Source organism: Lonchura striata, chromosome 3, assembly GCF_050655825.1.
Source record: "Lonchura striata isolate lonStrDom1 chromosome 3, ASM5065582v1, whole genome shotgun sequence".
Classification (NCBI taxonomy): domain Eukaryota; kingdom Metazoa; phylum Chordata; class Aves; order Passeriformes; family Estrildidae; genus Lonchura; species Lonchura striata.
Window position 1 is genome coordinate 7,432,600 of NC_140705.1, and position 25,127 is coordinate 7,457,726.

Sequence of the window (25,127 nt, forward strand, 5' to 3'; positions counted from 1 at the left end):
TTTGGCCTCTGTCTTCCAGAAGTCTTACTAAGATAGACTTGTGGTTTTTCATAGGCAAAAAGAGCAGGTGAAGACAGTAGTTACTGTGTTCTAGGGAAAGTCTTTGTGGGAAAAATCTCTCAAGTTCAGCATTTCTTGAGTTTTGATTCCTAAAAATGCTGGGTAGTCAAATAGAGTGTTGACTTGATGTATGAAGTTGTAAGATTCTAAAGTAACCTATTTTGAAAAATAATGAATTAATGAGGTATCTTATTGTCAGAGAGATTGTACTGTTTTCCCCCTCCAAAATTTTGTCAGCTACAGTTGGGAAAAATTATTTAGATCTCGAAAATGTCCAGGAAATTCAAGCTGCATCAGAAAAGTAATGTACTATTCATTGCCAGCAGCAAAGCCTCTCATGGGAGCATGTAGTAGCAACTGTATTTTGATTTCTACTGGGGAACTGATCTGTAAAAGTATTGTAGCTCATTGCTGCTTGGACAGCCAAAGGTTCAGCACTGCTCCATCAAGGAGATTCCTGCCTCTTGCCCATCCTGTGGTCAGAGAGGGCTGTGAGGAGGAGACACCTGCAGTTTGGTTTGTGATTCATGATTTGCCATGAGTGAGGACTGAGGCCATGTGGATGGAAAACAAACAGCAATTTCCTATGCAAAATTAATTGGATCTGGTTTACAGGCAAGACATTTCTCAACCCTAGAACTGAAGGCGTGTTACTGCGAAAAATGGCTGAGCTAAGCCAGATCAGTTTAGGTGATACATCTTGGATGGCAGATGTTTGACTCCTCCTGCAGTTTTGCCTTTCCCAGGAAAGGAGTATCTTCCCTTCATCACAGCTCAGCATGCCCAGGATGTGGTTGTGTGTAAACCAGGCAGTGTAACTTCTCTCAGCAGTTCCACTGAGTGTCCACTTTTACCACTTGTGGTAGTTTTGGGAAGCAATCACAATATATATGAGGACTGTAGCATGATTTGATGGCGATGGCACAAGAGAACCAAATTTCAGACTAATTTTGGCTGAGTATTTGTGATGGTCTTGGTTGTGCTATATAGGAAAACACAACAATTACTTTGGAGAATGGTGTTGGGATGTGCTTTGTGGAATTGTCAAGACCTTGTGAGTCCTGTTGTTGAAAGCGTTTATTTCAGATAGACTGGTATGGTATTTTCACATGGTATTTTGAGAAATCTTCATATGAGCTTTTCTGTACATAGATTTTAATTCCTTAATTGTGTCACCAAGGGTATCATCAAAAGAGCTGTGAGCACCTGGTTAAGCTAAATACAGTCATTCACAATGCTTTAGCCTTCCCTCTTGTGCTGTGCTCTTTTTCTTGTTTCTGTAGCACATGAGGTGGGAGCTAAAAAAAAAACCAGTGAGTCCTTTAAATAATGAGTGGGGTTTGACTGCATTCAGTGTGGATCCCTACCAGAAGCAATGGGTTTTTAATTTGTTTTATTACTATTTTACACAAATACTTTCATTGTCCAGTTCTTATTAACCTCTATTCAGACCTATCAATGACCTATTCCAGTTCAGGCTGCAGATGGCCGACACCCTCTGAAGTGATATTAGGATAAAACTTAATTTTCTGGGCCTTTGTTCAGTTATAGACAAGCACTAAAATTTTACTGGGAGGGGTGTGCTGACTTAAAAGCGTGCTGTTCTCTAGATCCTAGTTCCTGCTATAAATATTTATATTTTTTAAAATCTCTGTTTTTATACATTGGAATTTAAGACATACTACATTTTCTTCCATGCCTATAAGGAAGCCAACAGAGAGCATATCTTTATGGAATTAATCATCAAAAAAGTAAAACTCTCAATCTCTGTCCTTAAGGAAAAGGAGAATCTAAAATTTTTCATACTGTTGAAAATAAATTATTAGCAGGTTGGTGTTTTCAGTTCCCTGAAACATTCCCACAATGTGCTTTTTGGTAATGTTTGTAGTTATCACTATTCCATGACAGCTGCTTGCACTGACTCACTAGGACAGTGGAAGGCTGTAGAAGCACTTGTTGATATACTAATGTGGTTTTAGACAAATAATTTATTTTTAAAAATGAGATTAATACTTGCAGGCAACTTGGGGTTGTCCAACCTGGAGAAGGCTCCAGAGAGACTTTTCTGTGGCTTTTTAGTGCTTAAAGGGGGCCTGTGAGAAAGGTGGGGACAAACACTCTAGCAGGACCTGTGAATACATTGTGGTGGTCTTCATCATTCTGAGGAGTGTTGCAGCTACCTGCTGCAAAAGATGTTCAAAGAGGGGTATTTAATAGAAGGAAAATGTAATATTGGTAACATTTTGTTTTACAAAAAAGTAGTAAATTTCTCTGAAGTTGTTGCTGGCAGCTTTAGGAGCATTTGTTCATCTGGTCGAGATAATTTCTGTAATCATAACCACATCTTAGGCACTACCCATTTCTAGCTTAAAATTAGCAATTTAAAGAAATCTAAGTGCTGCTCTAATTTTTGCCTTAGGGTGTAAGTTGTCCTCATTCGTGTGTTACAGTAATGCTTACAGTGCTCATTGATTTCTAGGCATCTGAATGAGATTTACTTCACTTTTTATCAATATCTAATCTAGATTTATTTATGTTCATTTAATCAGAAGAAAAAAGAGGGATGTTTTTCAAGTGCAGTTTCGCATGTAACCTGCAAGAAGACTCTTTCATTGAGGCCACACTAAAAAAAAAAAAAAATTTTTAAAAAAAAATCTCTCCTCAAGAGAGAGAAGCAAAAATCCAAATTCAAGTGTGTAGAGGTTACATCCTAATGTCCTCATATGCCTTTTCTGTCATACCTCTCCCCAGTAAGTTTCTGTTTTGTTTTGGCCTTTTAATTATTTTGTTTCTCTACTAAGGGAGCAAGGGTAAAAAATTAAATGTGTACACGTGCAAGGAGAAATACAGTTTTAGCAGGACCTTCTAAAGAGAAAAAATTAAGTCTGTTTTGGAAAATGTATTTGTTTATGTAAATAAACACAGATGAGAAACTATTAATATCATTACTATGTCTGTATTGGCAAATATACCAGCTCACAGTCCCTTCACTTTGCTGTTATATGTTGAAAAACAGTGCAAAAACATCTTGAAAATTTGGAGATTCAAAGCTTTGATATAAGGTTTATGTAGGAAGTGGAAGCCTTTCATGCTAACTTTTTTCCCAAATGCTGTGGCTTTTAAAGCAGGTTCTTAATATCTTGTTAGAAGAATTATTTATTGCCTAGACTGTCTTCTAGTGAGCAATACAAACACTTGAACAGATTAACAGTTCTTTGGAAGTAGTCATACTCAGCAGAATGTAATTTTAAAAGTGTTTTTCATGTGATAACCTTTTAATGCTGTTTTGAGTGGTTCCATTCAGAATTCTGGCTAATTCTTGCATTCATTGCTTTGAAAAATTAAATATTTGTTAAGAACTTCCCGACTAAAACTTCCTTTTACTTAGAAAACAAACCAAATTATTTCTGGCAAGCTGCTTTTCCTGAAAAGGATGTACACCCTGACATTTATGCAGCAGCTTGCAGCATTTCTGAAAGTCTGTCTGGTATTGCCAGCACTATAAACACAGTTATTCCCTGTAACTTCTTGTTGCTACTCTCAGGCTATTATGAACAATAAAATATTCTTCATAAAGTATTGAATAATGTGAGGTGGACTTGCATGCTGTTTAAAAAAAATACAGCCCAAAATGTCACTTCTTTGTCAGACAAAACCAAATTATTTTTGTTAGCAGTCCCAATTTTGCTTTTATAGTGCTGGCAAGATAAGTGTAAGCCTTTTTGTCATCTGGAGGGTGTTCACCCCGAGCATGGGAACCTGGGTGATGCTGAATGCCAGTGGCTCCTCAGGGGAGTGTTTGGCTCACACAGGGGATGGTGAGACACATCCTGCCCGGGCTGCAAACAATCAGCAGTGACAGGAAACTGCTCTGCACCAGCTCTGAACACAGAGCTTGTTTGAAAGCCAGGGTGCAGCGTTTGGCTGGGGCATTGTCTCAGCTGGGCTTGCACATCTGGGAAGCAGGTTGTGTTGCATAACGCCCCTGCCAAACTGGTAGGAGCTGGGTGTGTCCACATCTAACTTTGTCTCTTGAGAAAGCCAAGCTTTTATTTTGCAAGTGTGCTTAATTTTTGAAAGTTTTTCAGTCTATTTGGTTGTTGATTTGTTTTGGGGTTTTTTTTCCAGGAGGGCCAAACATATGGGCCATCACCTCCGAAGAGCGGGCCAAGCATGACAAGCAGTTTGATAGCCTGAAACCCACGGGAGGTTACATTACAGGTTGGTCTGAGGCTTTGTGTTACACATTAACTTCTGTCTACACACACCTATCTCTGTAGAACAGTTTGAGAACTGCATCCTATTTCTAGCCCTTTGTTGTGTGACTAATAACCATATTCTTCAGGCAAACTGCCACAGGTTATTAGTAAACTTAACAAGCTTTCCTCTGAAGTCTGGCACAGGAATGCTGCTCTGTTTAACCCTGTCACTTCTGCAGCCACCAGCTGTGTGCTGCCATCCTGTCTAGTTTCAGAAACCAGAGAATACCAGGTGGAATCTGTGCTCAGGTGGGAGGCTGCCAGGGAGCACTTCCAGTAGCTGTTCTGGCAGGTGACACCAGACACAGAAGTGGCTCTCCTCAGTCTGAGAAGACAATGCTGTGCTGTTAGATATCTTTCTTTGAGAGGAGGAGGCAGGGAGAGGGATGGTGACAGTTTGTCCTTGTTAGCAATTGCTTGAAATTTGGGCTGTTGCGCCTTCAGCAGGGGCTGGGTGGGCTAAAGGCTTTTTGCAGGGACCTGGTGTCAGTTCCAGTTGCATTCAGCTGCATGTCCTCTGAAACAATTGGGTCGCATTGCTATGCACCTCAGAATTTGGAGGTTTTAAATCTAAAATCTGCTTTTGATATCAAGAAAGACCCAATTTAATTGGTAAAGATGTCAATTTAAGAATGTCCCATTCCTTGTGGGTGGATGGGCACTAAAGGCCAGCCCTGATGGCTCCTACCTGCCCAGCTATCCAGTAATGCCCTATCTAGTTGCTCCACTGGCCCTACTTTTCCTTTTTTGGGGCTGGAAAGGACTGAGGAGAGAGTAGAAAGTTGTCTGTTTGGAACATGCACATATTCTGGCTAAGTGGCACCTAACTCCTGCTTTGGCCAAACAGCACTGGGTGGTTGGTGTTTACCTTCAGCTGAAAACTATGCAGTCTCAGGAACTAGCCTCAGGCCACATCTGGGCTTTTACCTGCATCTACATCTGCAGGCTTTGTTATTTATTTGACAAATGCTTGAAATAAAAGCTTGTGTATGAATATAAGAGAGAGCTGAATGAGTAACTTGAAGTCTTAGCTTTAAGCATACGTAGTTCACTCAGATGTAGGCATAAACACCACTGTCCCTGATGTGGAACTTGGTATAGGATTGCACAACAGTTCCTATTCCCTTCTTGAAATCCTGAAATTGTAGGTATTCTCTGACATAAAAGAATAATATTTAGAACATGGTGTTTTCCTAGAGACACAATACTGGCTCAAGTTAGATGGGATAGAGAAGAAAATAAACAGCATTCTCATAATTTCCTGCATAAGTCATTGGGGCAGGACTAAATTTTCAGTCATTCTTTAATTCAAGCATCTTTTAAGATGTTGGCAGCCATTGATTTGTGACCTGTAAAAGTTTTTATAGCTATCTGAAATCATTTTTCAGAGCAAAGGTTGGGAATTATGGAATGCATGGGTGTCTGACAATCACCAGTGTTTAAAGCTGGAAAAAAAGCCCTGGAAAGCTTGGCATCCAGCATAGGGGTTTCTTTCAAAAACTTGATCCCTCAAGAATGTGCTGAGCTCTTCACATATCTGTCTCTGGTATAAAAGTCTATCTTCTTTCCTTTGTTTATCACAGGTGATCAAGCACGTACCTTTTTTTTGCAATCAGGTCTGCCATCTCCAATCCTCGCTCAAATATGGTAAGATATTCTTTATGGTTTGTTTTTTCTAAGATAGAGATTCATAGTATTCAAATGCTACCTTTTCTGTGTTGTGTTGCATAGAAGCTTTTAGCAGTCATGGTAGAAAGTATTGTCTGAATCATTGGTTTCATTTTATTAAATATAGAGGGAGGTTTCAGCCCATATGTGTACCAACAATTAATTACAATTCAGTAATTTTTGCATCTTTCTTATGGTGTTATTTCAAATCAGATCATGCTGAATGTAACATTTTTAAACTATATTAAGGGCTTGAAGTGTATGTAAAGTAGAAGACAAGAAAAAATATCTAAGGTCACAAAAAAAGCAGAAGGACAATTTTGATATTTGAGATACTAAGCAATGCTATAATACAGGAACTGGAAAAAGTGCTGTTCCTTACCACATATATAGGGTGAGTGCAGAACTTGAAATGTTTTTTTCTCTGTAATCCCTCAGAGGTTTTTTTTTCTGTAACCTCCCTCACTAGAATCCTGTGCTCAATTTGGGGTATGTGTACTAAAAGACACATAATGGAGGCTCATAATAATTAAGAACAACTTTAAGAAAAAGTGTTAAAGAAAATAACTAAATGCAAGTTAGTTTTTCCTTCAGCCATATAGAATCACAGAATTGTTAAGGTTAGAAAAGTGTTCTAGGATCATCAAGTCCAACCAGCATCACCATCATGTTCACCATTAAACCTCAGTGCCTGGAAAAGAGGGGCAAGGAGATTTTTCTTTGGGGTCTTGGGGTTCTGTATTGAGCATTATCAGAATCAAAAGAAGAATGAAGCTTAACATTAGTCTGATTTTTTTCTCCTAATTTTATTTACATCCTTGTGCTTGGTCCTTGCTTGCTTAAATGTTAATAAAATTTCGTATTATCTGTCTGACCAGAAATGTTGAGGTTATGTATGCATATATTTCCTGTTGTATTTATTTGGAGAACTGTCAAAAGGAGGACAGTGTGGGTATCACCACTGGGAAGGTAATTCACCACTGTGAATTAATGAAGTTTTCATAGCAGTGTATGGTGCCTTTAGGAGGTTTCTGCATCCTCCTGCATCTTGTTCCAGATTCTTGCATTAAATCCTTACTTTACCAAGGATTAATTTAAAATAATTCTGGCTGGTAGCATAAAGAAAAGCATAGCAGAGGCAATAAGTGTAATAAGTGTATTCACTGGGCTGGAGATGGCTGCTTTCCCAAGTTTTCCTGGTTTCTTGGGAATTATATATTTAATATATAGCAACCTCAAAATTGAACTCTGCAAGTGGGTGCTCAAACTTTTCAAAGGTAAGAAAGTTATCAAAAGTAGAAAATTTACTTTACTGTTTTGCACAGGAAAACAAGAAATTTATTGCAAATAAATCTAGTAGGAAAGCCTCTCACAGATCAAAAATGTTATATTTCTGTTGCTTTTCTAATTTTATTTTATTTTGTTTTAAGGACACTCTCGGACCTGAACAAGGATGGAAAAATGGATCAACTGGAGTTCTCTATAGCTATGAAACTCATCAAGCTGAAATTGCAAGGACAGCACTTACCTTCAGTTCTCCCTCCTGTCATGAAACAAACTCCAGTGCTTTCACCACTAATGTCAGCTCGCTTTGGTACTTATGAATATATAATTACTTAGTGTTCAGAGGTAAAAAAACCCACAGTTAATTGCAGCCAAATAAAAACATTAATTTGACCATGATAGTTTAGTGAATCAGTGTGAAAGAAGAAAAAAAGGATACTCTGATTTAGGAAATTCACCAGGTCACTTGCTTGATATTTTTGAAAATTTGATTCTTTGAAGATTTTTAATACAGAAAAACATTTACTCAGTTTTGACAAGAAGGCCACTCAAATCTGCCATCTGCCTTGCAGGCTCTCATTTTGTACTGGTGGTCTTTTTTTGTCTTCCTCCTACTCAGTCACCTATTTATATGTGGGAGTTTTAAAGTTAAATTTAGTCAAAGGTTTGGTAGGTTTTGGTAGAACAGCTGTTTTACATATTTTTTCACAGTGAATCAGACTGTTTTGGTTATATGATTAACTGAATAGAATTACTTCGACTTTTTTTTCTGATAGTGTTTGGTGAGTCAGTGCATGCTTATTATTGTGTTATTTTATAGCACAAAATATCCGCAGTGACTTAAGCTGGATTACAAAATACATGCACACTTCTATGCTGAAATTAAATGTATGCATATATTAATTACATACATTATTTAAAATGTCTGCCCATCACCAAATCTTGTGTGTTTGGGTACAAGGGCAGGCATTTACAGGGAGCTGTGGTTGGCATACAGTTACCTCTGTGACTTTCCATCATCTCACCAGCGCTGTTGTCTTCCACAAGGTGCAGCCAGTAATGCAAGTGCCCTCATTTGCCTCAGGCAGCTGCCTCTAGAAACCCTTTGCTAAGCATGGGTCCCTAATAAGGACTTTTCACCCCTGTGGATTCCTCCAAGGCTGATAGTTGGAAGAGACTTAGTTCAGAAACAGCAGCAGCTTTTCCCTGTGGAGGATTGTCACAGCTTTTGAGTTTGTAATTCTCTCTCAGGGGCCAGGCTTGTTGAAGAAATAGGTATGGGTGCAATTATAGAAAACCAGATCTTACTCTGTTGTGAAAATAGTAGCTAAACCTACCTTGAGAATGAATTTGCTTGTCAGTATTTTTCTTTTTAAATTCCTGTTCTTCAGTGTATTATCCCCATGAGCTGTCTTGCCTAAATTTAGAGAAAAAGCAAATATTTTACATAAGCATCTATTTTAACTCATTGTATTCCAGACACCATTGCTTTGTGTAGTTTCTGCCTCACATAAGAGATCCAATTTCTTGCTGAAGCCTCTGCAGTGTTAAACCCTGAATTATTGGATTTTGCTCTAGGAATGGGTAGTATGCCAAATCTGTCCATGCCAACGTCTGTGTCTGCGATCACACCATTAGCTCCCATGTCTCTGACCTCCATGACTTCCATTCCTCCTTTGGTTATCTCTGCTCCCCTGGCGCCTTCTGTCAGTACCTCCTCGTTGCCAAATGGAACATCCAGCCTTCTGCAGCCTTTGTCCCTTCCTTTCTCCTCAAGTAAGTATAGCCCAGTCCAGCACTCGCTCTCAGAATTGTGAATCTGGTTTTGCATATGGCTAATTTCAGACAGGAATGCTAACGCATGCATGAGAGTAAAAAAAATGAACCAAAAAAACCAACAGAAAACCCTACAAATGGTTTTTGTGCAAAGTTCACATTTGTTAATTCTGTTCTAACTAGTTAATCATAACAACAAGACACTGATTAGCTTTTCTTATTTCTATTAAAGTGAATGTTGATTATACAGCATTATCTTATACCCAGTTGCTTTACAGTTCTGGGGTTAATTTTTTGTTTCTTCTTATTCCAGCACTGCCTCATACTGGTTCTTTAGGCCCCATGACAGGAGGATTTGGTGGTTCCAGTATGCAGAAGGCACAGTCACTAATTGATTTAGGATCTAGCAGGTATGGAAATTAAGTTTAAAATGGTTGTATCTTACATTTAAGTAGTATACCTTCCAAAACTTACAGAATGTTTCTGTTCTCAAAGTACATTTGTTAAAAATTAGTCAATCTGATATGACCTATCAAGTATAAAAATAGATTTTGTTTTTATATGCACAGTAAGTAATATTTTCAGTAAATTGACAAAATATCCAAAGTAGGTGAGGAGGTCAGATGAGCAGTGCCAAAAAGAAGGGAATGTACCTCATTAGTAAATAGAAACAAACCTTACTAAGTGGTTATAAAAGCAATGTTTGTGCATTTTATGCTCATTCACTATAGAGGGCACCATGTAATTAGCAGGCATGTAAGAATAGGAATTGTTACCAATATTTATGTGTGAATTTGTTTTATGAATGATAGAAGATTGTCAATCTTTATAATCAGCTGATCTAGTTCACTGATTTTAGAGCTTTGCCATAGACTTGAGTGAGGGACTGGGCTTATCTATCCAATTGGGCATCCAGGGGTGTCCCCCAAAAGATGGCCCTGAGGGCACCTCTGCCCCAGCTCAGTTCCACAAGAAACTCAGAGGCTCTTGCCCCTCCCTGCTGCCTCTTCAGGGCATGTGGGGTGCTCTGGGCTCCTCACACACCTGATGTCAGCAGATGTCCTGGGAGGTGACTGTAGGCATGGCATATGCCTGGAACCATCTTTTTTTTTTTGGTTGGTTGTCTTTTTTTAGTTGGAAAGCTTTCTGTTGCTGGTGCTATACAAAGGAGCCCTTCTCCAGTGTTATTGTTGGCAGCATTGTGCCCATCATGTAGTCTCACGCCATGCAGGGGATGTCAATCCAGCATTGTGCTGGAGAGGCTTTGCTTCTGTCAGCATTCTGTATTGCCTTGGACCGGACTTCAGAGGTTTTTCTTTTACTTGACAGAGCAGGAGATTACCTTAAACAAGGCAGGCTGGATGCTGGATTCACCTCTCCTGAGTTTGATTTTTGGAGGTGGGACACTGAAAATGTTGGGAGTTTAGATGGAAGTTTGATGTGTATATCTAAACCCTCCATCAGAACTATTTTGCAGAAACTGACTGAGTTGGAAAAGTTCCATTCAGCATGTCATTGTCACAGAAAGAAGAGGTAGAGCTGGAATATGGTTATTAAAACAGCTGCTTTTGGTTATGAGTTTACGAGATCCATTTTTATTCTCATGGTTATTCATTTACAAACATCTTAAAGTTACTTAAACAATGACTCAACACTCTTGGGATAGTGGAGGTGTTTTCTTGTGGTTTTCTGTACTACCATTTTGCAGTGGTAGAAGGATCAATTATGTGCATTAGTGCCTGTGATACCAAAGGAAAAGGATTTTCTAATCAACATGTTTTTTCCTTACAAATATATCCCTACTTTGGCTGTGAAATTCCATATTTGTGCTGAAGCTATTTATAGCAAGTTAGCAGAGGTAAAACTTTGTGGAAGTTGTTTCATGTTACTGGAAGATGCTATGTGTCTTCTGTTCCAATGCCTCTTTATTAAGCCAAGTGATTTAGAGCTATTTCTTTATCTCTTTTTCTCTTTTGGTTTTCTTTTAATATTTGGTTGGTTGGTTTGTTTTGTTATTTTGCTTTGGTTTTGTTTTGTTTTGAAATTATATTGCAGTTCAAATTCTTCCTCTAGTGCATCACTAGCTGGGAATTCACCAAAGATTACATCCTCAGACTGGGCAGTTCCTCAAGCCTCCAGATTAAAATACAGACAGAAATTTAACAGTCTTGATAAAAGTATGAGTGGATATTTATCAGGTGAGTATGACTTTTGGTAAGGACTGGGAAAACCAGAGTGTTTCCTGCCTCTGGACATCACAGGCTGAGGGATGGTATCCCATCCTGGGATTTGACTTGCATGTGAAATAAAAGCTGAAATGTTGGTGTTTAGACCTGTGCAGGACAGAGTGAATTTCAGCCAGACAAGGAATGGAAATAACCTTCAGTTCATTGACTTGGGCTTTGTGTTAGACCTGGAGGAGCCAAATACACTGGGGAAGCTGCAGCAGCTGTGGTAGGGAAGAGAAGCCTGGAGTGATGGGACCTGACTAGAGGAGCCCGAGAACTACAAGGCTGTGGAGTTCAGCTCTGTAAAAAGTCAGCAGGCACTTTTCAAACATCACTCTTTGGACTGAGACTCTTTCTTGTGAAAATGGGGGACATCCACCATCATTTTTGTGCCACATGCTCCTGTATAAGTCAGTGCTGAGATACTTGGGCTTTATCTTTTGAAAGAAAGCAGCTTGGGAAAGACACTGCAGAACTGCAGCCATTGCTTGGATGTTTTCCCAAAGTAATTTAAGAGAGTCCTTGTTGATTTCCAGTGATTTCTGTGCTGGGCCACAGCATTATGGTGGCTTCAAAAGACTTCATACCAAGTTAAAACAAGAGGAGAGTTTTACAAAAGTTCCTACAAAATGGGGTTCCTCAGTGCAATGCAGTGAGTAGAGAGTGCTGGCTGAGCAGTCAGGAGGTGCAAAGTCAGTATGTGTGTCTTGTGTGTCTGCATTAGATTTCCCATTTTGAATAAGCACTCTGCCTCAGTTTCCTTGCCTACAAAAGTGGAGGACAATTATTTCTTTAAGGAAAGGGTATCAATGTTTTAATCTTGTTCAGTCGATTTTAGACTGAAGGTTTCCTTGACATATTTAGAAAAGTATCTGATTCTTTGATACCAAGGAAAGCTCTCCAGGTGATAGCTCAAGGTTTAGGCAAACAGCCTGCTGTGCTTTTGTGGCAGCTGTGGGGATTACCATAAAATACCCATTTTTCATGTCAGTTTTTCTGTTAGGTGCTCTGGGTGGAAAAAGGTACACGAGAATACTTACATCTTCATTGTGTTCAGGTTATAATGCCTGTTGTTAAGCTTGGAAGTAAATCCAACCGATGAAAGTGGATTCTATTAATATTAAAAATAAACATGTCCCAGTTCGTGACCCATTTTTTGCCTCATGTGAATCTTTGAATGAAGTGTTTATTTTAATAAAAATCTTTTACACTTTCACTAAGGATTTCAAGCAAGGAATGCCCTTCTGCAATCAAATCTTTCACAGACTCAGCTGGCTACTATTTGGTGAGTTTAGTTACTGATTCAATGTCTTCATGGTGTTCAGAGAAGAAATGTACTTTATTAAATAAGTGATAAAGAGATACCACAGATCTAAAATCATAAACAGAAACTGAGCTGTCAGTTGAACTGAGTTTGTTCACTGGTTACATTTCTAAAAGGCACCTTGGAATAATTCAGTTTTTCATTCTTTGTGTGTTTTTGTTAAACTCTATAAAATAGGAGAGATGCTAACTTCAATTTCTGACCCAGGGATGCTCTTGCTGAGCTGAGGGCTTGTTCCTTTCTAAAGTAGGATTCTGAAATCTAGGTTGTTAAAGTATGGGAGAAGATTAAATATTAAGTAACCCTTCAGCTTTTTGAGTTTTACTGCAGTTTCTGTAAAGATATCTGCATATCTGCAGATATCTGCATATCTTCTGTAAAGATATCTGTTTGTTAAGACTTGCCTTTACTGTGCTGATGAAAGTGGTGAGAGTTCTCTGAAAGCTTGAGTGATCTGCTCTGCTAGACATGGCAGTTTAGGTTACACCTTCAGACATAACTCAGATGTTATGTGTGAAGTTGAGTTGCCTTTCTTCTTCCTCTGTCCCAGGACAGTAATTTGTGTCTCTAGCAGCAGCAGAGCTCAGCTGGTTTGGTTTCACGCTGTGAGGATAAATGTGGAGTGTGTGGTTGGATTTCTCCTCTCAGGAGTCTGGGGGAATAAATCAGGTGTGCAGTGGCTCTTTTCCTTCTGAGTGTGAATCCTGAAGGTATCAGTAGCCAATGCAAGGAGCTCTGTGTTCCCGTGTAGAGAGAAATAACAGCCCAAATTTCAGTTTTGCCCTAAGAAATTACCAATATTTCTAGTGGGTGCTTGTTAATGGCAATTACTGAAATAGTGGTGCTGTTACTTGTGAATAGTGCTGGTGTGTGAACATAACAAAGAATCATCATCTCCTGCTTTTGTTTTTCACTGTGGGATGTGTGTGATGGGGGTTTTCTTTTTTGGTGTTTGTTTTGTTGTTTCCTTTTTGTTTTTCGTAGGGTTTTTTAATTGCTTTTTTTAATGACCTGTGTTTTTCTAAGCATTTCACTTACATGCAGTCTAAGGACACATTTCAGCAATTCTATCTGTACAGACAAATTGGGTTTGTTCAGGCTGGAGAAGAGAATGTTTCAGTGACGCTGAAAAGAAAGCTTCAGCTGAAAATAGCCAAAGTAAAATGGGGAGACAGTATTTACAAGGGCCTATAGAGCCAGGACAAGGGGGAATGGCTTCAAACTGAGAGAGAGAAGGTTCAGATTGGCTACTGGGAAGAAATTCTTTACTGTAAGGATGGTGAAGCACTGAAACAGGCTGCCCAGAGAAGCTGTGGATTCTCAGTCCCTGGAGGTGTTCATGGATAAGCTGGATGGAGCTTGGAGCAACCTGGTCTAGTGGAAGGTGTCCCTGCCCATGGCAGGAGGTTGGAACTGGATGATCTTTAAGGTCCTTTCCAACCCAAACCCCTCCATGATTCTGTGATCTGAATAACAGTACGTGATTAAACCAAACAATATCTCCCTTCATCAATTATTTATGTTATTAACTGTAAGTATTTTTACCAAAACATTCCACAGCAATTATCAGTTTTAAGAATTGCTTTTCCACAGTGCCTGTTTCAGCTGTAATTTGTGAGTGATGGTGATGTTTGGTTCTAATTGGTGCTGCTGCTGAACCCCTGCAGGTCCCTGGCTGATATAGATGGAGATGGGCAGCTGAAGGCTGATGAGTTTGTGTTGGCCATGCACCTCACGGACATGGCCAAAGCTGGGCAGCCACTGCCCCTGACTCTGCCCCTTGAGCTGGTGCCACCTTCTTTCAGGTAATCACTGAGGGCAGTGAAATGTAATACATTTAACACAACTGTGCTGTTTCTCTAACAACAATGGGGTGGGGTTTTCTTCTCCTCCAGGAGTGGAAAATATACTGAAAATATAAATGGAACTCTGCCATCTTACCAACCTGTGCAAGAGGAGGAGCCACAGAAAAAACAGCCAGGTAAAAAACAAGGTTTATGTTCTTAATATATGGGGATGGTTTTGAAGGGCACTGAAACCTTTAGAAAGTGGAAGTAAGAATCCTATCCATGGAGAGCTTCATTTCAGGAGCTAGATCCCTTTTAACTGGGATGCTAGGAAGGTTGTTAAGTGGATGTAGTCAGCCTGTTACATCTAATAGAATTGAGAAGGCAGGGACAGGGGCTATTTTTAGCTGTAGGAAAGGAAAAGTGCTGATTAATAATGTATTCTGGAAAATAAACCCTTCATGGCCAGACACTGCTGTGCTACTGCAAATTATTTTCTCATTTGAAAGTTCCTGGCATTACTGGTCATTCTGAAAGCAAGGGGGTCCAGTGTAGTTCAATTCTCTGCAAACTGGAAGGAGTTTGAACAAAACTTAAATTCTGTTACTGACAATGATACAGGGAACATTGCAAGACAGGACTTGCCTCTCTTTTTGGAAGGGTAGTTGCTGGGGGCCTAAACCATTCCTTTGTGTCTCTTTTTATCCTTGTGTGCAGTAATTGAGGTTGATCCTGTTTTGGTTTCTCATAGTTTTAACTCCAGGAACTCTTAGAGGGAGCACCCTTAAAAAATGAGCTCTTTATCCTTTGTTAATGTTTCCTGCACATTGGAAAACCTTTTGAACAGCAGACAGTTTTCTCCCAGCTTATAAAAGCTGTTCTTTTATGTTTTCCTCTAGCATTCTTTCCTCTTTCATTCTTTAGAGTGAGAGGCTTTCCTGTAACATTCAAGTAATTTTTGTGGTCATTTTTAAACTGGAACTTTTTCTTCTTTTATTTTTTCTCCTCCAGTTGGAATATACTTAGGAAAATTTAGAGGTATTTTTGAACAGAAAAATACTACATTAACAAATGGAAGATGCTTACATCATCCATGACTGAACAACCTGAGCTTGCCAAGAAGTATCTGTCTTTAGTGGCATAACTGAGGTCCTTGTTTGAGAGCAGTGTTTTGTACAGGGCAGAAATAATGACCTTTCTTTATTTTAGTGACATTTGAGGACAAAAGGAAAGCCAACTATGAGAGGGGAAATATGGAGCTGGAAAAACGCCGACAGGTCCTGCTGGAGCAGCAGCAGAGAGAGGCTGAAAGAAAGGCTCAGAAAGAACGGGAAGAACAGGAGCGAAGAGAGAGGGAACGCCAGGAGCAGGAACGGAAGAGGCAGCTGGAAATGGAAAGGCAGCTGGAGAGACAACGAGAGCTGGAGAGACAAAGGGAAGAAGAGAGGAGGAAAGAAATAGAAAGGCGGGAGGTTGTTTTCTTAACATTACTCCTTAATGCTCTGAGGAATGTCTGTGTGCATAAAGCATCCAGGGTTTGAGTTGCTGGCTTTGGTTCTGTCTCCTGGCCTGGCTGATGCCAGGTTGTCTTAGAGAGAGAACACCATTTATTACAAATGGATTTCAAACACCATTTGTTAAAAATGTGTTCTTAAACCTATTATATAGTTTAAAGATTTTCAGATATTTCATAGGACAGATGAGATTTTTTTGGACATATTTCTTGCATTTTTGCAAAAATTTGTATTCCATACAAGACTCTACTGAATTCATAATTGATAACATTTTGACAGCAGAACTTGAGACAAATTTGCTTCTACTTGGTGTCTCAGTGCATGCATCACACTTCCATATTTTATGTAGTTCTGTGAAATGCTCAAAGGAGATTACGAGCAGTACCTGTCAATGTGCTGCTTTATGGGCAGTATTCCAAGCTTCAAAGACTTTCTGAATTATGAAGCTTTTTTCATCCAGAATCAGGAGTGTGGCACGAAGAATCTTGTAGGATCACTTTGTGTATTCTTGGATGCTGAAGTGTGTCAGAGCACTTTAGAGAAGACATTATGTTGTGTTGCTGTTGTGCTGTTTAGAAATAGAGCACATTATATTAAATCATGGTCTCTGAGTTCTGCATCTCCACTATGATTTAAGGTAATGCAACTTTTCCTCAGGCAGCAAAGCAGGAGCTCGAGCGCCAGCGACGACTGGAATGGGAGAGAATCCGTCGCCAAGAACTTCTTAATCAACGTAACAGGGAACAAGAAGAAATTGTCAAGTTGACCTCTAAAAAGAAGAGCCTTAATCTTGAATTAGAAGCCCTGGTAAGGAATTTCACCACATATCCTGAAATACAGTATTTTAAAATATACAAATATTAATACCTGCATTAATGGCCCACTAGGACTTCCACTCTGTTTTGGATGATGAATCTAAAGCAGGTATTTTGGGTTGTTTTAGAGAACTGGTTGTGAGCTAACCTGCCCACAGGCTTAGCCAAGGGATTTTTGCCATATGTGGTGTAATCTGTCTCTGCTTTCTTTCCAGACTGACAAACATCAGCAGATCTCAGGCAGGTTGCAGGATATTCGTAGCAAAAAGCAAATGCGAAAATCTGAGCTGGAGGCTTTGGATAGAAAATATGACCAAGGAATCATGGAAGTCAAGCAACTACAGCAACAGCTTGAGGTGTGTAACTTTGTTAAGCTTATGGTTTTCTTTTACCATACTCTGTGTTTCCATAATGCTGTTGAAAATGTATCTTCATAGGGAGGAATATGCAGTCAGTTGGATTGCAGTGGAAAGAGGAAATAGGCAAGACTGTCAGCATTGCAGAGGCTTTTGGTTTGTCTGTGGTGTTAAACAAATGATTACATGTACTAAAATGAACTGAGAATTAAATAACGGTTGTGAAAACCTCAGGTATTTATTTGTGGACTGATACTAGAGACTTCTTTTAATTCTTAATTATTCTATGGCTCCAGACTCAGATTTTTTTTAGGAATGTTGTCCTGTGTTCAGACGAAGTTGGTGTTTAGGTTGACTTACTCTGCTGCTCTTTTATCTTTTTTCTTCTCTATTTGATTAACAAGACATTAATTATTTCTAATCAGTTGGCTACCATAAATTATCCTCTCCTCTATTTTTATGTGATGTTTCTGTTCATCAGGGAAACTTCTTTTCATATTTTTACTGTTTTATGTTAGTCTTGGAACAATCACCTTAAATGGTCTTGTGATAATATTTACACTTTTAGCATATTTGATAAATATTTTTCCATCTGTGTTAATGGTTTGGAGTCAAAAGGTTTCAATTGTAATATTATTGCTATTAAGAATATAGAAATAATTTTTTTCTTTATCCAGTAATAATAACTTGCATCCCTGTTTCATTAGCATGAGTTGAAGCTATGTTTGAAAAGTCTCTCAGTTTTATTTAATGATTCATAAACAATATTAAAAAATTGTTATGTTCTCTTCAACATTTACAGGATTATCAGAATAAATTAATCTATTTGGTTCCTGAAAAGCAGTTGTTAAATGAAAGGATAAAAAATGCTCAACTTGAAAACACTCAGAGTAAGTGCCTGCACATGAGTTCTATTCTTGATTGCCTTGCAGATTTCTCATCCTTTGTAATCAAGGCTGAAGGGTACAGAGGTGTTAATAACACCTTTAATTCTGCATCTTCCCAGTTTAGTGCCATTGTCTCATCTGCATTCCATTATCTCCTTCATGTTCCAAATAAGGAACAAATAAACACATTTTGGCAAGACAGCACAGATTTTGCTTAAAACTTTATTTATACAGACTATGTAGCTCACAGACATTATCACAATTTGTCCTTTTTTTTCATAGTCTAAACTCAAGTGAGTTCATTTATGTAAAGTTTACGTTGGTCTTTATTTCAAATTACACTGGAAGTATCTGTCTAGGGAAACTTGGTATGAATTGGTCTCACGTAAAAAAACAACAAACTTGCAAATTATTCTATATGTATTGCATGGAATGCCTTTGTGGCTTAGTTCAGTGTTGGGGCTATTTCTTCTTTGTGCAATATATGAATACAAAGGTAAATCAATGAATTTTTATGGGGAAGGAGGTTTGGATTGTGTATATAATAGTAAAAAACTGATTAAAAACTGGAGGGGAAAAAATGAAAAAAAACCAGAAACACTTGTAAAATTGCTTGTTTTTCCTAATGCAGGTCCAGGAGTCAATTCAGTGCACAAGAAGTCCCAAGAAAAGGAAGAATTATGCCAAAGACTTAAGGAACAACTAGATGCCCTTGAGAAGGAAACTGCTTCTAAACTTGCTGAAATGGATGAATTTAACATTCAGCTTAAGGTACTTGCATTATCTAAATATCCTACACTTGTAAGCACTGTATTTTATTTCTCCATCCAGTCATAAAGATTGTTGTCACTTTCACCAGGCTTCCAAAAAGTTTTCCCCAACTTAGTGTCAAATAAGAATTATCAAAAGTCTTGGAGTAAATAATACAATAAAAATTCAAACATACTGCTAATGTACTAAAATATCAGTCTCTTGCTAACTGTTGCTTTGCATGATTCAACTATTGCTCACTCTCGCCTTTTGCCTTCTAGAACTCTTTTGACTTAGAATTAAAGTTTCTCAGGCCCTTGCACATTCTGTTCTTACAGTATGAGGTCATATTTGCTGCTATTTTTGAATTGTGTACTGAACACTTGACTTTTGTTGATAGACCTGTGTAGTTTCACAGTACACTCTGCAAGGTCTGGCGGCAATCTGGGTACGAGCCTAAAAGTAACTGTAGGTCACTTATTTGTTAATTTGTTGTAAGCTAAGAGTTGTTGACCTCTGGCTCTGAATTTTTGTTTCTGAGGCAACTCTTGGCCTGCCTAAAAACTCAGGCAGCTCCCACCAGGTAGCACACATCCATTTAACTTTACTTACTTCAAGTGGCACTGGTGGGAACTTTTTCCTTAAGTACTGGATTGATGCTGGGCCAGCATGATGGCTCTGTACTCTCCAATTAAAAAAAGGCCACAGAAATTTGTAAATGTGTAAGGAATTTATTTTCTTTTTAGAAGTGGCTTAATGCAATGGGCATTTTCAGTTACTTGTTTATTGCATGGCTTGCTGTGTTCAGTGGCTGCATCCACAGTTCAGTCTTCCCTAAAACATATTTTTCAAAATGCAGTGCAAAGATTAATTGGCTTTTTATCTACCTTATCTTACAGTGTGAGAATATGGATGATTCTGTTCTTCAGTGCCTTTTGTCTCTGCTAAGCTGTCTCAACAACCTCTTCCTCTTACTTAAGGTTATTTTCTAATCTTTGGCTTTTTTGTTTTTTAATTATTTCGCAATTTTTCCTCTGCTTGCCCTTTCTGTTTGGATGTACAACTTCTATTAAATACATTTTCCCAAAATCAGTAGGCTGCTTTTCTTTCTGCTAGCTTTTATATCATCTTTAAAACTTAACGTCCTTACCTGCTTAGAAATCCAAACTGCAGAATACTGAGAGCAAAATCACGACTTCTAATTTTTTAATTTCTTAATGGTTGTTCTCTAAGTTGTTTCACCCATGTTAGTTAAGGTAACATGAACCAAAAAAGCAGTCTCAGATGGAAACAATGTCTTCTCCTACTTTTCCATGTCTTGCTCTGTACCTGTATCCATCCATCCTAAGCTGTGAGTCAGGTATTTGAGTTCTTGTCCAAGTTTAAAAGTCTAGAAGTAGCATCAGGGTGCAGGATATGGCGTGGCAAACAGAACGCTGTCAAACCTCCAGATTAACCCAGTACTAAAACCTACTTGCTGTCTTTCAACATTATTTTTGTCTGCTGAGGTCAGAAATACTTTTAGAATAATTTATGAGGGAAAAAAACCCCAATCTAACGAAGCTTTTAATTTTGCTTTGCATGAGGGTTTTTCTGTCCTTAAAAATATGAGAGTTTTTTTTAGTGTAAGTTCACTTCCATAGCGCTCCTGAAATTCTGGGCAAAATGAGAAGGAAAAATTGTTCCCCGCTGAATATGTTTGAGAAAAAATTGTAGTAAATTGCTTGATTTAGTTTGTTCCTACAGAGACTTCCAATGACTCAGCAATTGTGTTATCTTGCCTTTGTCATAGAAATTGCACCATATGTCTTAGGCAATATGATTGTTGCTAGAGGTGCATATCATAGTAGGAATGATTAATTCTTAATTGCTTTATTTGTATTTATGAGATCAGATACAAAAAGTCAGGGTTTACCTGCTGCATTGCTCAATGTATATCAGCAGGATTCCTAAGAAAAAAGACTGAACTATCTTAAAGGTGTTTTGCAGCAAGGCGAAGTACAGGCTAAAGTAATTCTATTATTGTTGATTTTGTTTGGTCTGTAAATGTAATAATCCAAAAGATTCATGCTGATTTTTTGTTTGGAAAAGAAGACTGTTATCAGAGGGAGGTGAGATAGGAATTGAAGGATGTGTTCAAAAAGAAAAAGACTAAAACAGAGAAGTTTACAAGTACAGGAAAAGTCCAGTCAGAGTTAGTGTCTTTAAGCTGTGGTTTCCCACAGTGGTAAGACTGCTGGGTATATTTATGAAGTTTTTCTGGTTTAAACATGGGGACTGATCACTTGGGAAGCATCAAGGGTGAGCACCTGACTGCAGGATGCTTTCTCAGTTATGGTACAGTGTTGGCTTTCAGCTGAAATCTTCCTCCTTGTAGTTACATAACATACCATTCACTGCCTTCAGTAATGTTGTGTTTGAACACTCAGTTCTGTATCTTCCCCTCTCCTCTGTCATATTTGGCAGTTCCAGCAGGTGTAGGACTGGAAGGGCTCTTTGGAAGCCCAAATTACATACTGACTTTGCAAACCTGTCATCTTCTTTTACGCTTCCAACGATTGGACTTTCTTTGCAGTGACCTCCCAGGACTATTAATAACTTAATACTGTTTTGGCCATTTGTATTAAACCTTGGTTGAAAAAGCATTAAATGCCTGGATGCTTTTCTCAAAGATTGGCTTTATTCCCTTTTATGTATTCCATTGTTCCCTCCCTAGGACCTGAGGGAAAGTTACAGCACACAGCAATTAGCCTTGGAGCAGCTCCACAGGATCAAACAGGACAAAATAAGAGAGGTACAAAAAAGAAGAGCCGAGCTCGCACAGAAGAAGCGACTGGAAGATGAGGCTGCAAGGTAATAATGGCTGAGTGTATCAGTGCTGCAGTTCTTAGAACAAAATAATGCTGTTGTGGCTTTTAAGATCTATGTTTTTAATGTAAAAATACATCCTATTGGTTGTCTTAGAGGAAGCACTTTATGTGGAGTACCACTCGTGTAAGAGGGTTTGAATTTGAGATTTTCAATTATTTATATTTGATTTGACTAAAGAAACAGAGCTAGTGACCTTGTAGTGTGGGTGATTCATGGGCTTTGCTCATCACAGCATTTTTCTGCCTGTGATGAAGTTTCATAACATTGTGACAGTCTAAGGGAATCATGTGCCCTTTGTGTGGTGATAGCCTGTTAATTTTTTGGTTGGACATAGCTGTGTGATGGAGTAACAGCATCACTGCACAGCTCCTACTGCATCCTGCCATGTGCTTGGGAACACTAAAATGCCCATCAGAGGAGTGGATGTCCCACAGGGAATGGATGAAAAGGTCTCATCTAGACATTTCTAAGAAGATGGCCCAAAGGGTTGGGTCTTTTCAGAAGAAAGGTCTTGACAGCCGAAATGCTGAGCTGGATACTAACGTCTTTAGACAGCTGAGGCACTGGACAACATCTGAATAGTTACAGAGAATACAGTCAGGTTTCCAGATGCTGTCTGCTGCAGTGTGTCCTAGCAGGGATAAGCACATTGGATAGATTGCAACCGCTGAAGGCAAAAATACCAAGCTGCCAAGATCAGTATGCAAAGGCTATTTTTATCTATGTACCTGATTGAAATTAATCTCTTTGGAAGTCATTGTTTCCAGTGGATACTGCCTTGCTGGAGAGCTTAAATCCAGCTTGGTTTAATTATCAGATCAGTTCTTGCTCATCAGTATGCAGGTGGGCAGAAGGCACTGTGCAGGTGGACTAAAATTATTGAATTTTAATCAGTTTGTTATTTTTATGTGAGATACAGTGGCACTCACATTAAGCCATGGTCTGTGGCAGAGCTGATGACCCTGAGAGTAGGTCAATGTCATAAACTCAATTTTCCTGACAAGTGTCACTGATTACTGTAGGAACACAATCTCATTCATTTTTGTATGGATGTTCTCTTATCTCTCTCATTCCTTTCTTCCAGGAAAGCAAAACGGGAGAAGGAGAACCGATGGCAGGAAAATATCCGAAGGGAAGAGGAAGAGAAAAAGAAGCGATTGGAAGAAGAACGAGTGCAGGAGAAAGTCCAAGAAAAGCTGAAAGCTGAAGAAGCAGCTGCCATGATGAGAGAAAGGGAAAACAAACAACAGCTTCTTGCAGAGGAGGAGAAAAATAGACAAGCCACGATCTCGAGGGAGGTGGAACAACAAAGGCAGAGGCAACTGGAAGAAGATAAAAGAAAACAAGAACAAATAGCAAAAGAAGCTGAGGAGCGGCGTAAGCAGAACGAGGAGATAAAAAAGATAAAAGAAGCAACCAACTCTCAAGATATGGAGAAACACACTTCTAAAATAAACATAAATGCAAAGTTTGCAGACCTGTTGAAGCCAGCAGAGGGGAAAAGTCTTAAGCTATCCTGGAAAAATGAAGGTAATCTCAAAATTATTAGACTTTTGGACTTTTACTTTTCTGAGTCTTCTTTCACTCTTCAGGTTTACTATTATTGATGTGACTCTGTGGCAGACTTCTTGCCTAAGATACAATTAAAAAGAACCCAAACCAGCAATGTTCCATGTCTTTTGTCAGTTATAAATAATCCTATAAACTGAAGTTACCTCTGTCAGTTTTGAGCACCTATGACTCTGACAACAAATCTTCCAGTGATCATGGTCAACAAGTCGCAGTTGCTGGGAACAGTAATATTTTAGGTTTTTCCTAGGGCTTGCACTTTCTTTCATTAAAATAGAATGCTAATATGGAGGGAGTTTGTTCATTGATGAGAGATGGGCAGGTAATGCTCAGAAAAATGATTTCTTAAAAGTGAAATATAGTTTATTTTTGCATTACTCAATGCCTCAAGTGAAAAAACCAAAAAACTGTATGACTAGACCTAACTAGCTGTGGAACTTGGAAAAATAGTGCCTTAACAATATTTTCACTAAAGGCACATTTGATGTCATCCTTCATTAGTTCTTGTCAGTTTTTATTAGCCACTTTTCTCACTGAGTTCAGCAAGGATCAAATTAGAACAAGGCTGAAAGATATTTGCACACCTAAGCTAAACCTTGTAAAACGTTCCTTTTTTACAACATCAATCACTGACTTGGGGAACAGAGATGCAAAGAAAATAGGAATTGTGATATTTTGCAATTATAGGTTTCTAAATAAAATCTTCACAACATGCTGCTGAACACTCATTGTTGCAACAATGGGATCTTTTCAACTTGGAACATTATTGTGATGTTAAATGAGGCTTTATTAAAGCATTGGCTTAGCCAGAGCAGTGTGGCAAGGAAAGAGGAGAAGATAAAAATATCATTTTCAATGATATCTAGCAGAAGGTGTCCCTGCCCATGCCAAGGAGATGGAACTAGATGATCTTTAAGGTCTCTTCCAGCCCAACCCATTCTATTTTTTTGTGATTTTTTTTTTTCACTGCAGAAGTCGATGCATTTTATTATCTCAGTTACATTTCCATGATTGGTCTGTTAAACTGATGCCCTGATACCTGCACTGTGTCTGGGGCAAGAACTGATATTCCTGCCAGTTGCTTAGAGTGATGGGGCTCCAGCTGAGTGCTTGTCTCAGCTGTGCCAGAGTGGTAACTGTTTTCTTACCTTCCAGACAAGGCAGCTGGGGCTGCAGAGCCGAGGAATTCCATTGCCTTGGTAAATTACAGAGCTTTGTATCCATTTGAGGCAAGGAACCACGATGAGATGAGCTTTAATACTGGAGATGTAATTCAGGTAAGATTGGCTATTCATATTTAACTTGCAAAAATTAACCCTTTTCTCTAGCCTTGAGATGCACAAAGTCTTAAGGGTCAAAAGCATTGTGTTGATGTATTGTATGGTTTACCCAAAAATTAAATTGGATTGCTGCTTTATGCTTTTTTAAACAGGTGAAATTAGGATTAGTTCAGCCAAAATATTTCTGAGTTTTACACATCCTAGATATGTTGACAACCTCTGTGTATAAGAACAGTGAATGCTAAACATAAACTTTCTAAAATTAGTAGATCAGAAACAATGTAGTTGTTGCAGTTCATTGCACATGTACAAGTTGACTTCTGAGTGTTTGCTTGAAATAAGAGCACAGTTAATAGACACATGAATTATTTATTGATGGTATGTGAATTAAAATCAAATTAGTTATATAACAAGTAGATGTGAAAGATTCTTTTGAATCTTAATACTGTTTTCCAGTATATTCTTAACAGAGATTTCTGCCTGTCTGAGCAACCTGTCTAGTGGAAGCTGTCTCTGCCCCTGGAAGAGGAGGTGGAACCAGATGATCTTTAAGATCCCTTTCAACCCAAACCATCCTATGAATCTGTGATTCTCTTTCTTGAGTGTTCCTTTAGCAATCCTTCCTTAGGCAGACACTTAGAGTAATTTATTCTGTATCCATTTACTATAGCACTTTTTGAAATTTGCTGTGTGTAATGT

At 38.6% G+C, this 25,127-nt stretch overlaps 1 protein-coding gene across 16 annotated transcripts in view; it reads left to right on the plus strand.

The window, feature by feature from the left end:
* Positions 1-25,127, plus strand: part of ITSN2 (intersectin 2) — a 79,524-nt gene that overhangs the window by 26,510 nt on the left and 27,887 nt on the right. For 5 of the 16 annotated variants that reach the window (XM_021529772.4, XM_021529771.3, XM_021529774.4 and 2 more), the window contains exons 3-20: positions 4,189-4,281; positions 5,903-5,966; positions 7,418-7,581; positions 8,850-9,047; positions 9,361-9,457; positions 11,103-11,245; positions 12,497-12,560; positions 14,267-14,404; positions 14,495-14,580; positions 15,596-15,858; positions 16,558-16,707; positions 16,931-17,071; positions 17,874-17,961; positions 18,590-18,729; positions 19,608-19,688; positions 21,425-21,561; positions 22,664-23,109; positions 24,304-24,425. In XM_021529772.4, coding sequence (XP_021385447.3) covers positions 4,189-4,281; positions 5,903-5,966; positions 7,418-7,581; positions 8,850-9,047; positions 9,361-9,457; positions 11,103-11,245; positions 12,497-12,560; positions 14,267-14,404; positions 14,495-14,580; positions 15,596-15,858; positions 16,558-16,707; positions 16,931-17,071; positions 17,874-17,961; positions 18,590-18,729; positions 19,608-19,688; positions 21,425-21,561; positions 22,664-23,109; positions 24,304-24,425 — 2,615 coding nt within the window. Of the gene's footprint in view, positions 1-4,188; positions 4,282-5,902; positions 5,967-7,417; positions 7,617-8,849; positions 9,048-9,360; positions 9,458-11,102; positions 11,246-12,496; positions 12,561-14,266; positions 14,405-14,494; positions 14,581-15,595; positions 15,859-16,557; positions 16,708-16,930; positions 17,072-17,873; positions 17,962-18,589; positions 18,730-19,607; positions 19,689-21,424; positions 21,562-22,663; positions 23,110-24,303; positions 24,426-25,127 lie in introns of those variants that run through there. The other 11 variants (XM_021529775.3, XM_085574467.1, XM_085574466.1 and 8 more) reach the window with 5 other exon arrangements.